The 13,076-nt window shown below is 41.7% G+C and overlaps 1 protein-coding gene across 2 annotated transcripts in view; it reads left to right on the top strand.

The window, feature by feature from the left end:
• Positions 1–4,297: 4,297 nt before the first annotated feature.
• The window catches only part of PLPP3 (phospholipid phosphatase 3), a 54,071-nt gene continuing 45,292 nt past the window's right edge, over positions 4,298–13,076 (top strand). Inside the window, exon 1 of one of the 2 annotated variants that reach the window (XM_073643701.1) lies at positions 4,298–4,998. In XM_073643701.1, coding sequence (XP_073499802.1) covers positions 4,860–4,998 — 139 coding nt within the window. In that variant the 5' untranslated portion in view covers positions 4,298–4,859. The remainder of the gene's footprint in view (positions 4,999–13,076) is intronic. The other variant, XM_073643700.1, reaches the window with a different exon arrangement.

The following is a 13,076-nucleotide window of genomic DNA, read 5'->3' as shown; positions in this document are numbered from 1 at the left end:
AGCTAAAGACCTGCCCCTGCTTCCTATAGATAAAGACCTGCCCCTGCTTCCGATAGAGAGATAAAGACCTGCCCCTGCTTCCTATAGAGATAAAGACCTGCCCCTGCTTCCTATAGAGATAAAGACCTGCCCCTGCTTCCTATAGAGAGATAAAGTTGCACTTCCATGACCTGTAAGGAGACAAAGCCTCGCTCCTACTTTATGTAGAGCGATAAAGTCCTGACTCCACTTCTCTGCAGCAAGAGACAGAATACAGTTTATGAAGTGGAAAGCAAATTACATTTAGAGCCCGGTAGAGAACTTTTGAGACTGACATTTTTTTGATTGCAGTGGTTATGCAGTGAGCCAGTCCATAGCAGAGGTAAATCAACAGAAAATCCATATTAGGGTCCCCAACCGTTCCATCTCATGTGTAGTACCGCTGTCTTATGTGGCTGAGGGTCCTTGAAGCCCCACAGGATCAAAGTGTAACAACCAAATCTACATCCAAAATACCAGCACTGGGCAATAAGTAAAAACTCCCATGAAAAAAACAGCAGTATTTAACACTTTCATTGCCCACTGTAAAAAAAAAAATATTGAGCCCATTAGGTCTATATTACACATTGCTAAATCTATTAGCTCAGGGGCATTTGACATTGGAGAAATGACTTATCTACATATCCTATAGAAATCTATGAGATTGTTACCTTTGTCCATACAGATAATTACACACAACCTTCTTAATGACTGTATTACAAGGATACAGCCCGCTGATTGCATCCTACAGCTAGTAATGACTGTTCTGTAAACCTACCTGACCAGTCCCGCTTCCGTTGGTTTTGCAGCTCCGGTAACAAAACTCATAAAATTACTCAAACCAGACTAAGAAAAGACCGACCTTAAAGGTTTAAGGAACTGAGACTTTTAGGTAGATTCCTTATATTCACTTGTGAGAGACAGAAGCTGACCATAGAGCGGAGATCGCTGCCAGCCCCAAGCACTGGGGTAGTAGGTATTTTTTTAATTTGGTAGAATGTGCATATTTTATTCACTAGGAAGACCATGGAGATAAGCAGACGCCATTTATTTCTGGTGCCCTTTATCTCTGCTGTAAACAATGGATCTGCCAGGTAAGAATCCAGCACTTGGAGACTGATGGGATCCATTGACTATTATCTATGCAAATTCTTTACAACTGAGACACAAAGTAAATAAGAAAGTTGCAGAATGTTATAAAGTAGGAAAAAATAAACATTATATGCTCAAATGCTGCAGCCAATCACTGGCCTCAGTGGTCCTGTGCAGTACAAGTAGGTGTCACCACTCAGCCCAGGATTGGCTGCTGCAGTCACATGACAAATGGATGCGATATAAATGCTGCAGGATCATCACCAGAACGGGGATTAAGCAAGAAAATATTTTCATTTTCATAATTTCTAGCAATTTCTGTTGTTGAGCAGAAAAGCCAAGGCGACCCCTTTAAGCTTCATGAATATAAGATTACAGACCCCCTTTAAGGAGTAGCATTAAGTGTCTTGGAACTTCACACCGTACTTCAGAGCTGAGTGCCTCCATTCCAGACTTGCTCTAAGATTACAGGCTGCTGCTCTGGATCTCAGGGACATAGATGGAGAGACATGGGCAGATCTCTATCACAGCCATAGGAGTCTAGACAGCACCATACAGAGCGTTCACATAGACGTCTCACAATCACTTTACTCTAAGACATCTGGGATCACACCTCAGGTCATCAAGGCGTCTCTCAGTAGGGTCCTGCTACCTACCTGTGCCCCATCCTCCACTCCAATAACATAGGCTTAGACGTGACTGACACCTCCACAATCCAGGCTTCCAAAGTCATTCATAGGTCACAGAAAAATACTACGATTATAGATCTGTCCAAAGAATGTTCAAGTTTACTTATGTTATTGCATCCTCCAGTCATATCCAGAGCTGCAACTCCCTTCCTGATCTTCAGACTATTTATCCCGATCCCCTATAACAATAATAACAAACATTCACATTATAACAACATTCTACAATTTATATAGAGCTATAATATGCTGAACAACATACATACAGTACATTACTTATCCTGTACTGAGCTGATCTGTACTGATATCCTGCATTATACCCCAGAGCTGCACTCACTATTCTGCTGGTGCAGTCACTGTGTACATACATTACATTACTGATCCTGTACTGATCCTGAGTCACATCCCGTATTATACTCCAGAGCTGCACTCACTATTCTGCTGGTGCAGTCACCGTGTACATACATTACATTACTGATCCTGTACTGATCCTGAGTTACATCCTGTATTATACCCCAGAGCTACACTCACTATTCTGCTGGTGCAGTCACTGTGTACATACATTACATTACTGATCCTGTACTGATCCTGAGTTACATCCTGTATTATACCCCAGAGCTGCACTCACTATTCTGCTGGTGCAGTCACTGTGTACATACATTACATTACTGATCCTGTACTGATCCTGAGTTACATCCTGTATTATACTCCAGAGCAGCACTCACTATTCTGCTGGTTCAGTCACTGTGTACATACATTACATTACTGATCCTGTACTGATCCTGAGTCACATCCCGTATTATACTCCAGAGCTGCACTCACTATTCTGCTGGTGCAGTCACTGTGTACATACATTACATTACTGATCCTGTACTGATCCTGAATTACATCCTGTATTATACCCCAGAGCTGAACTCACTATTCTGCTGGTGCAGTCACTGTGTACATACATTACATTACTGATCCTGTACTGATCCTGAGTTACATCCTGTATTATACTCCAGAGCTGCACTCACTATTCTGCTGGTGCAGTCACTGTGTACATACATTACATTACTTATCCTGCTCTGATCCTGAGTTACATCCTGTATTATACTCCAAAGCTGCACTCACTATTCTGCTGGTGCAGTCACTGTGCACATACATTACATTACTGATCCTGAGTTATATCCTGTATTATACCCCAGAGCTGCACTCACTATTCTGCTGGTGTAGTCACTGTGTACATACATTACTTATCCTGTACTGATCCTGAGTTACATCCTGTATTATACTCCAGAGCTGCACTCACTATTCTGCTGGTGCAGTCACTGTGTACATACATTACATTACTGATCCTGTACTGATCCTGAGTCACATCCTGTATTATTCTCCAGAGCTGCACTCACTATTCTGCTGGTGCAGTCACTGTGTACATACATTACATTACTGATCCTAAGTTATATCCTGTATTATACCCCAGAGCTGCAATCACTATTCTGCTGGTGCAATCACTGTGTACATACATTACATTACTGATCCTGAGTTACATCCTGTATTATACTCCAGAGCTGCACTCACTATTCAGCTGGTGCAGTCACTGTGTACATACATTACATTACTGATCCTGTACTGATCCAGAGTTACATTGTGTATCATACTCCAGAGCAGCACTCACTGTTCTGCTGGAGGAATGATTGTGTTGCAGTACCTCTCCTGTACTGATCCTGGGTTACAGTCAGAGCCATCCTATTGTTGTTCTGGGGGTCAGGCACAATTACCGGGGAGGCAGTGCTCTTGCTCATGTAGGTGACTTAGGTAAACACAATGTACAGAAGGCTGTAAAGATGATGTATAGTAATACTGTAGTTAATGAGTATAAAACAGCAGATTACTCAAGGCCATGGGAGTGTCTTTACCCATTATAAACAGGAGGTGCTTTCTATACCTGTGTATTTTATGACTCTTCTCCCTGAGAAACAAGTGACTGCAAAATACACAGTACATTGCTGCCAGCCACATTTAGTCACACTACAAGTACCAGCATGCCCAGACAACAGAGTATCTCTCTTTCTTTGCAGGCTCTGGGATACTGAATTACAACAACCCATTACCTCTACCCTTTTGTGTCTACAGAATTTAGCAGGAAGACACCAGTGTAACAGCTAAGCAGAGTGACCTACTGAAGAACTACAAATCCCAGCAATCCCTGCCACTTTTATTCAGTCTAGAACTTGTATTTCCACTACACAGCTGTAGAAGCAAGCTGTGCACTAGTATGGCACACAAAGTGTTAATGGCCCAGCCTATTCACATGCCAGCTCGCTTCTTCTCACAGGTTTATACATGCATGGTATCATGTGAATGAACCCAGAAGGAGAAAAAAAAAAACACCAGGGATTTGCATTCAGCCCCACACTCCTCCCCAGGGCTTCACCTGTACCTATAGGATGTGCAGGTAAAGTTTTGTCATTTCCAGGAGGAGTCTCAGAGTTTACACTGAGGGGGAGAAGATAAAAAGTTTTGTAAGTTATTAAGTAAATAGTAAGTTCTGCAGTGACCACTAGGGGCCCCTCCTCATTCTGCTGGGGTTTTGCTTGGATTTTTCTCCTCTGTTGGAAAATGAATGTGCACTGCTCTTAATTATTTTGTAGTGAAGTTGCAGGAAGGGGCTGAACAACTCAAATCCCATAAGAGCCGAGAGCAGGCAGTAACTTTCAGGGGGCTGGAAACAGAGCTCTGGAATAAAAGTGCAAGAGGACAGGACAGAGCAGCAGCAGAGCCGCAGCTTCTTTACCAGCAAAACTCCCTCAGCCTTTGTGCAGGAGGCTTGTAGCTGTGTGCGGAGTGATCCCAGCCCCCTGCACTCACTGGAGCCTTGGATTTTACCCCCTACATTCACTTTCCAAAAACTTTTCCTAACTTTTTTCTTCATGCGCAAACTGGGAATCTGATCTGGACGGACTTTGCTCCCTGGGATTGTCAACAGAGGACAAAGTCAGCAGCTCCCTGTGCTGTCAGTGACTGAGTGCAAAGCTGGGCAGCCTGGATCTAAAGAAAATTGTCAACAGTTGCTCCACCAGCATGCAGAACTACAAGTATGACAAGGCAATGGTGCCAGAGAGCAGGAATGGGGGCAGCACCACTCTGAACAACAATAATGGCACCGGCAACTGCAAGAAGATTCTCCTCATCCTCCTGGATCTATTCTGCCTTATAGTCGGTAAGTCCAGTCTTAAGTTTCCCTTTAAACCCTTGGTGCTCAGGTCAAAGCTGCAGGGCTGTCACTATGTGTCCCCTGTGGCTTCCAGGGACTGTAGCCTATGGGGTTCACTTCTGTCTGGCATTTACTCCTCTGACATTGGGATAGTGTTAGGTGCTAATTTTAAGTATTGTAACAAGTTACTTTACATTCTGCATTATTTTGTGCATTTCTTTTTTATAATTTGTATGATTTTGATTGTATTGTATTATTTTTTTGCATTATTTAGTGTTTACATTTTATTATATTTTGTGCATTATTTTAGGTTTGCATTTTCTCATATTTTTGCATTATTTTAGATTTGCACTTTCTCATATTTTTGCATTACTTTATGCTTGCATTTTATTATATTTTGTGCATTATTTTAGGTTTGCATTTTCTCACATTTTTTCATTATTTTATGCTTGCATTTTATTATATTTTGTGCATTATTTTAGGTTTGCATTTTATTTACATTTTTCGCATATTCTGTGTTTGCATTTTATTCCATTTTGTGCATTATTTTATGCTTGCATTTTCTTATATTTTTGCATTTTGTTGTGTTTGCATTATACTTCCCTATTTACAGATCAGTCCACAGTTTATAGAGCAGTCTGGAGCCCCTCAGATCCCTTCTGCCTCTTGTTTAACTTTATACACACTTTATTTTCATTCCACTTCACATTTTCAGGAAATATTTTGTTAGGAAAAAGTGATGTGTAACATTGTATCCTGTCTGCTACACTTCTGAAAACTTCATATTACTGGTGCCTGGTGGATGTGTAGTGTTGATTTTCGCTTGTGGCGTAAATGTTCACATCAACAAAAAAAAAGGAAAGTGTGTCATTAATAGATGGAAAGCACCCAAGTAAATCCAGATCCTACTAGTCACGTTTTCTATTTTGAAAGTTGCAATAAAAGTGCAGGGCTCAATAAATGGATATGGTGTGAGCAGATGGTTTTGCACTATACCAGAATTGCAACTCCCTGCATGCCATGACCAGGGCTGCAGAGCAGTATATGGTACTCATTATAGGAGTGTGTGTTTAGATTGTAGCTTTTGGTATATAAACCGTACAGATGAAGTTGTACACACTACTGTGTGGTCCTGGAGAATGCGGCTGTAGCCCCTATAGGTTGTATATGGGAGAGGTACATGATATCCCCTAGTGTAAAGCATGTGAGTGCGCAGCTGGTGCCTGTATGATAGTAGGAGCTGTTATGGCATCGCCTGGCTCTCTGGAGGAATGGGAGAGCTGTCCTGGCAGTACTGGATCAGTCTTATCAGATTTTAGAGAAATCCTTTCAATATCTTCAAAGAAAACCCCTCTTTGCCTTTCTTCTTTGCTCTGAATTCTCCACATTGCATTCTGCAATCACTGATCTATGACTTCTCCTCCACTCAGCTGAACAGCACTGAAATGATTTTCCAAAACCACAATTAGATGCCCCCTCCCCTCCTTCCAGTGTAAATTCTGCAGCTTACTGTAGGCTGTAACTTGATAACTAGGAGTAAGGAGAGGCGCCGGGTCCACAGTCACAAACTACAGCAGATATATGATCATTATATTATCAATGCTCCGGAGTCAACTATCGCCATATGCCGTTCCTTTAAGAGCATCCTCAGTAGTGACTGATGTCCCACTCACCCTGACCATAAGCGCAGCCGCAGGGACTTGTCTCCTAAGGTCATGGCGTGCACATATTACGATGACTTGCCTCCTAAGGTCATGGCTTGCACATATTGCAGTGACTTGTCTCCTAGGGTCATGGCTTGCACATATTGCGATGACTTGCCTCCTAAGGTCATGGCTTGCACATATTGCAGTGACTTGTCTCCTAGGGTCATGGCTTGCACATATTGCAGTGACTTACCTCCTAAGGTAATGGCTTGCACATATTGCAGGGACTTGTCTCCTAAGGTCATGGCTTGCACATATTGCGATGACTTGTCTCCTAAGGTCATGGCTTGCACATATTGCAGTGACTTGTCTCCTAAGGTCATGGCTTGCACATATTGCAGTGACTTGCCTCCTAAGGTCATGGCTTGCACATATTGCAGTGACTTGCCTCCTAAGGTCATGGCTTGCACATATTACAGTGACTTGCCTCCTAAGGTCATGGCTTGCACATATTGCAGTGACTTGACTCTACAGCTAAGCTGCATGTCAACAATATAGTAAGTTGCCGGTCAATGGTAGATGTTTAGAGTTGACTTAAAGGGTCTCTAAAGCTTTTCTGAATCCATAAATCATTATATAATTGACATCTGGTTTGCATTGTGTCCCATGTAACTGAGAATGCTTGGAGATTGGATAGCATTAGGTCCTTTAAACTTAGTAAGCGCCTTCCCCCTTGATATACAGTCTATGTTGGCTTGTGTCCATCCAGTATAGTTGAGATCTCATTTTCTCTCTGTCATTGCTGGTGTAAGATGTGTGAATGATTAGGAAGGCTTGTGTTACAAATATTGGTGCAGATTGCAAAACTTTTGCCTTTGAGGAGCCCTGCTAGGAAACAGAGACATCAGGACTGAGTCTTGCATCCGTACTCTTGGATCTACCATTGACTTCATAGGCTGGCTGAGAGTAAATCCTAGCATCAGTGCCCTGTCCTGGCAGATTACAGGCACCGATTGCAGATAAGAGTATCATGAGAGGAGATAAGACTTGGAGTTTGCACTGTAAATGTTCCAAATATAGGAGCTAATCCCAAACTGCCCCAGCTAATCTCCCACCATAATCCTCAGATTATTGCCAGATCCGTTTTATGTTGTGGTTTTGTGCTTTGATTTTAGTTACTTAGTATTTTATACTCTCGGTTTTCTATATTTACGGTGGATGGAGGGGTTTGTGCTTTGAGATTCTCCTCTGGGATCCATGGTAAAACTTACATTTGAGTGTTGGTTACTATACTCCTGGGAGGACACTTTAGTGTCACAGGATTCACTTTAATGCTGGCAGCTATGAAATTCGATGTCTTAATGCTTTTTACAAGGAACAGCTATCGTGTGACACTGTGCAGACGCCTCCCAAGCAATACTAAGGCTGACTGGTAATTGGGATCTGGAAGAAGATGTTGACGATCTTGGTATCTGGGAGGTATTGATTAAGTAAAAGCTTTAAACGATGGGATTAAGGAAGAGATGTGCAATGTGGAAGAACAGATGCAATTTAGCCTTGTTTGAGTTTGGCTTGATATCAATCTTTCTTTACCCAAGAGGCAACACATCCACCATGTTCTTTACCCAAGACGCAACGCATCCACCATGTTCTTTACCCAAGAGGCAACACATTTACCATGTTCTTTACCCAAGAGGCAACACCTCCACCATGTTCTTTACCCAAGAGGTAACACATCCACCATGGTCTTTACCCAAGAGGCAACACATTTACCATGTTCTTTACCCAAGAGGCAACACATCCACCATGTTCTTTACCCAAGAGGTAACACATCCACCATGTTCTTTACCCAAGAGGTAACACATCCACCATGTTCTTTACCCAAGAGGTAACACATCCACCATCTTCTTTCCCATTACCTAGGAAGCCAGTTAACCCAAACATGTTTTGTAGTGTGGAAAGGAACCCAAGTGAACATGTGAAGAACATACAAACTCAACATAGAGGTTGCTTTTGACCGGATTAGTACTTAACCCTCGTTCAATTAAGGACATCCATTTACTTCTATGGGGACTTGGGGTGGGGAACCATTTGTTGACTAGCTGAAAACTGAAGAGAGATCCTACAGGTTTCTGGTTCATACCTTATCACAATATACTGTATCTTGAGTTACATATCTAAGTCCATAAATCTAGAAGCACAGGCATTGACTGTCAACTAGATGTTTACTTTGTCAGGGGGTGGCAAACATTTCATTAGTGGCTTCTGATCCTCCTTATTGCAAAATTCCTCAGACTGACCCAGGGGGAGTCATTTATCTTGTCTGCCGTTTTTTTTTTTTTTTTGTGCATCATGCCCCTGACTGCTCCAGGACATGGTGCAGAGATATGGAGTAAAAATTACCATTCAGTGTGTGCAACGTTTACAGTAAACCGTGGAAAATAGTCAATTTGTCCTGCATGGATAATTGCTGCTGCCCCCTAATTATTATCATTATACTCGGTTTCTTCTGATGCCCTGTCACACTGGAACGCCTTGACAATAGCTACAATAATGACTATTCTGCATCATAAAGAACCTGCACGAATCAAAACAGTAGCCTCATTACCATGACAAATTGCATTGGTAGCCTTGTAGTATCACCCATGGTGGAGTTTCATCATGGATCACCATGGATGTTGTTGACCTTCTCCATTAACATATAAGCCATGGTAAATCCACATTCATAAGAATATAGTCCAACCCAGTGATGGGTTTCATTAGTAGGCGATACTCTTATTGTCTTGATGAGGTTAGAGGTTGCTAGGACGTTGCTTGAAGGCATCTCAGATACTTCCCAGGGCTTCCACTCAACACCAACATTCCCCGTCAGCCTGATATGCATTACCTTGAACACAAATGACTGGAAACTGTAGGCAGAACCCACCATCTGGTCATTGTGAGGGGAACTGGAGGTTACGTAGACTGGTACGGCTGTGTACAGTCAGTAGACATAAGCGCTTGGGTTGTTTGACCCCTCCAGAACTATCAAGAAGGTTTCTTTTGAGGAACACCACATATCTGCAGCGTCTGTCTTCATAATGAGTGATTGACAAGAGCAAATATGTCTTGGCTTTTCCTAAAAATGTGAAGTATAGATATCTGCCTTGACTTGATGAGAGTAGTGGTTGATAGTACTTTTTAGAAGACAACCTAGATAAGAAGCAAGGCTTCCACTCAGCGCTAATATTCCCCGACAGATTATGATGCATTAACATGGATGAAATTGAGGGCAGATCCCACCATCTGGACTTGGGAGAGGTGAACTGAAGGTTACGTTGACTGGTACGGCTGTGCACAGTCAATGAAGACCTCACCTTGGTCTCCTTACCTCTTCGAGGAACACCACGTATCTGCAGCTGCAGAGCCAACGTTTTCTTAATGAATGATTGACAGGTGCAAACACTTCAGGGCTTTCCATAAGAAATGTAGTGGTAGGATTTACAAGAAGACTTTCTTCATCCTTCTTTTTCCATGGTCTTAGATGGTATCATAAACTGGAAGGTGGTAGGAAAATCCCAAATATTTCACCAATGCCGGACACCAGATTGGAGTAATTTAAGCCGCCCAGTTAATAATATTTACAGAAAAGTTTCTTATTCCTGTCTTGCTACAGTGGAAGAGGTTTCAACACCATCTGGAATAACTTTAGAGAACTTTGAGAGGGGGGTTAACCCTTCATCCACCACCGCTGCCTATATAATTTTTTTCTACCCCCCCCCCGTCCACCTCACTGTGGCCCCATTAGGGTCATTTAGGGACCCTGCAAATATAATAAACCCCAACACGTCTGTTATGTGGGTACAAACCGAGTGGGAAATGTAGATTTTCCTGGAAACTCCCCATGAAACAGAAGGTAACGTGCAATCCTCCTTTTGTGGTCGAGTTTTCAAGAGAAATGTAGTTACTTTTGACTTATTTTTTCTTAATTAGTCTCTTTTTTTTTTTTCAAGGAAACTATATCTCCCTTTTGGTCTTTTATAGGGGAAGCAGAGGAGGGGGCTTCATGCTCCACAGACAGACCTGACAAGGTCTGGAAACTGGCAGTCCGGTGATATATATGTGTCTATTAGCATTATTTTTTCTCCAGAAGGTCTCTGCTCCTTAGGTTTTTGGAAAAATTAAAAAAAAAATGTGTGTATATATATATATATATATATATATATATATATATATATATATATATATATATATATATATATATATATAATCCTTTAGCGCTGAGTGTGCGGCCTTTGATCTAAGCCTTGAAGTAGGAGATGCCTAAAATGTCATCTGATTTGTAGCCTTGGAGATGACCTTCATCCGGACATATGATTCCTCATAGGGACAGTCCTGTAGCAGATCTAGAACGGGTGCACATATAGTTTGGCATACACCTGCTGCCCCTAATCTGCCATCTAGATCTTAATAGCTCAGACATTTCTTATTTCTGTAGAAGAAGGATAATCCTAAAGCTCCATGATTAATTTCTAAATCCTTGCCCAGGGTTTCAGTAGATAGTTCGAAATGAAATAAAATATTTGTATTCCAGCGCCACCTAGTGGCAATTTATTTTGAAAAAGCAGTTTTGGATTTGCATCATTTTTTTTTTCCTTCTGATTTACTGATAGCTTCAGGCAGTATTTCCTTTATAGGATCCTTTATGGTTGAAGTGTGAGACTCAAGTGTCGGAGTGGGCGGCTGTGGGGAACTCCTGTAAATTCAGATTCCTATAAATGCTGCTTTAAAAGTTTATTACAAGTATAGGCCGAGACATGGAGCATTACCTGATTATAAAATTCACTTTGCCGCAATTTATTTAATGCCTTTGGCTACATACATGAGGAAAATCGAGTCAAGAAAGGCAAATTTTGGAAGAGAAATTTTATTGTTTTGTTTTTTTTTTACCCTGGGAAAGAATCCCCTTGGGAGTCGTAGTTGTAGTTTGTACCCAATGTTCGCTGGACCACAGAGAATAGAAAAGGTGGTTCAAGATTATATATTTACTGGGAATTTTCAGATAATATTGCCGTTACCATTCTGACTGTTTCTGGGCTTCGAGGTCAGTTACAAATTAACTAAGATATAACCTGAAAATAGAAACTGGAGGATAGAGGCGCTGTGCAGGCGTGGGCCGGGGGCAAAGTCTTGTCAGAGCTCATAATCGGCAGGGAGGAGGTCAGGGAGGAAGGGTTTCTCTGCAAAATTTACCTTCCAAGTCTCATTCAAATGACATAAGACTGGCGTTTTGCATATTATGGGATATGGGCAACTGAATTTATCGGACCAGTCCAAATTGCAGAAGTGACTTCCTCCGTGTGCCCATCCGCATAGCGGACAGGTGCAGAGCTCCCTGCTAGTTACATGCTCTTGTACAGTCCATAAACCTATTTTGAGCTGCCGTTTACTTTTTGCTGTGACAATGTCCAGAAACGCTTCAGCAAATCACTGGCTGCAGTGGTGATTTTTTTTTTTTTACCTGTCAGACCTCCCCTTTAAAAAATCAGGATGCCATCAACCTTAATACCCAACAGTAACCTAACTTTGGTTGTCTTGTTAACCCAGCCTTAGTTGTAAGTAGAAAAGTTTTCAAAAGTTTTTCAAAAAGTTTGTAAAAGTTTGTATAACTAGATGTACTCACATCCAGCAGTTCTATCTACCTATATCTTTATACATTAATTTACCACTGACAAAAGGAGAATGAAAAGTTTGAGGTCTAAAGCCATCAAGATCTTCCAAGTCATGAATGGGTCCATATAAGAGAATTGAAGACCTCATCATTCTTGTGGAGGCTCCATCTTTAAATCACCTGGTTGCAGAATAGTCTCACCTCTTTGTTCTCATTTGCTGTGACTTTGTTGTCTTGTGTCGCCATCTACTTTTTCGTGTCGTGTTCCCGTCAGCTATTTGATTAGGAAATCAAGACGAGAGGAGTGGGGGTCGAGAACAATGCCCCTTTCAACTGCCTGATCTAATTTAGTATCTTTGAAAAGTGAATACTGCCTTTTACTATGCGTTTTACCCGGCCATAGAAATGTCTCTGTGAATGCCAATTCATGCCGTACATAACTCCGAGAGGAGCCAAATGGCCGTTATTTTTTTCCCACCAATTCTATTGAAAAGTTTGCACAATGGACATTGTTTCAGGGCCGTCTCCTCGGCAACTGCCATTGATGTCCAATCGTACATCTCAGTCTGGATAATCCGTCCCGGTCTGATCACCCTTCATAAATAATCCAGATCTAATCCAAAAGTAGATGAAGATTTAATCAAAAAGGATGTATCAAGAATGTATCAAGAAGTAACATCTTGTATCAGCCATCGGTCGTGTCACTAGGAGTCTCAAGGTTGGAGATGAATATTAATTGATACTTTGTAACCAGTTTGCCCGCGGAGCCGTGTTGTGTTCAGACTTGC

Source organism: Phyllobates terribilis, unplaced genomic scaffold (genome assembly GCF_046119375.1).
Source record: "Phyllobates terribilis strain yellow unplaced genomic scaffold, ASM4611937v1 Scaffold_8__6_contigs__length_399053987, whole genome shotgun sequence".
NCBI classification, from domain to species: Eukaryota; Metazoa; Chordata; class Amphibia; order Anura; family Dendrobatidae; genus Phyllobates; species Phyllobates terribilis.
The sequence above is the reverse complement of the archived record's forward strand: the minus strand, read 5'-3'. Positions and strand labels throughout refer to the sequence as shown.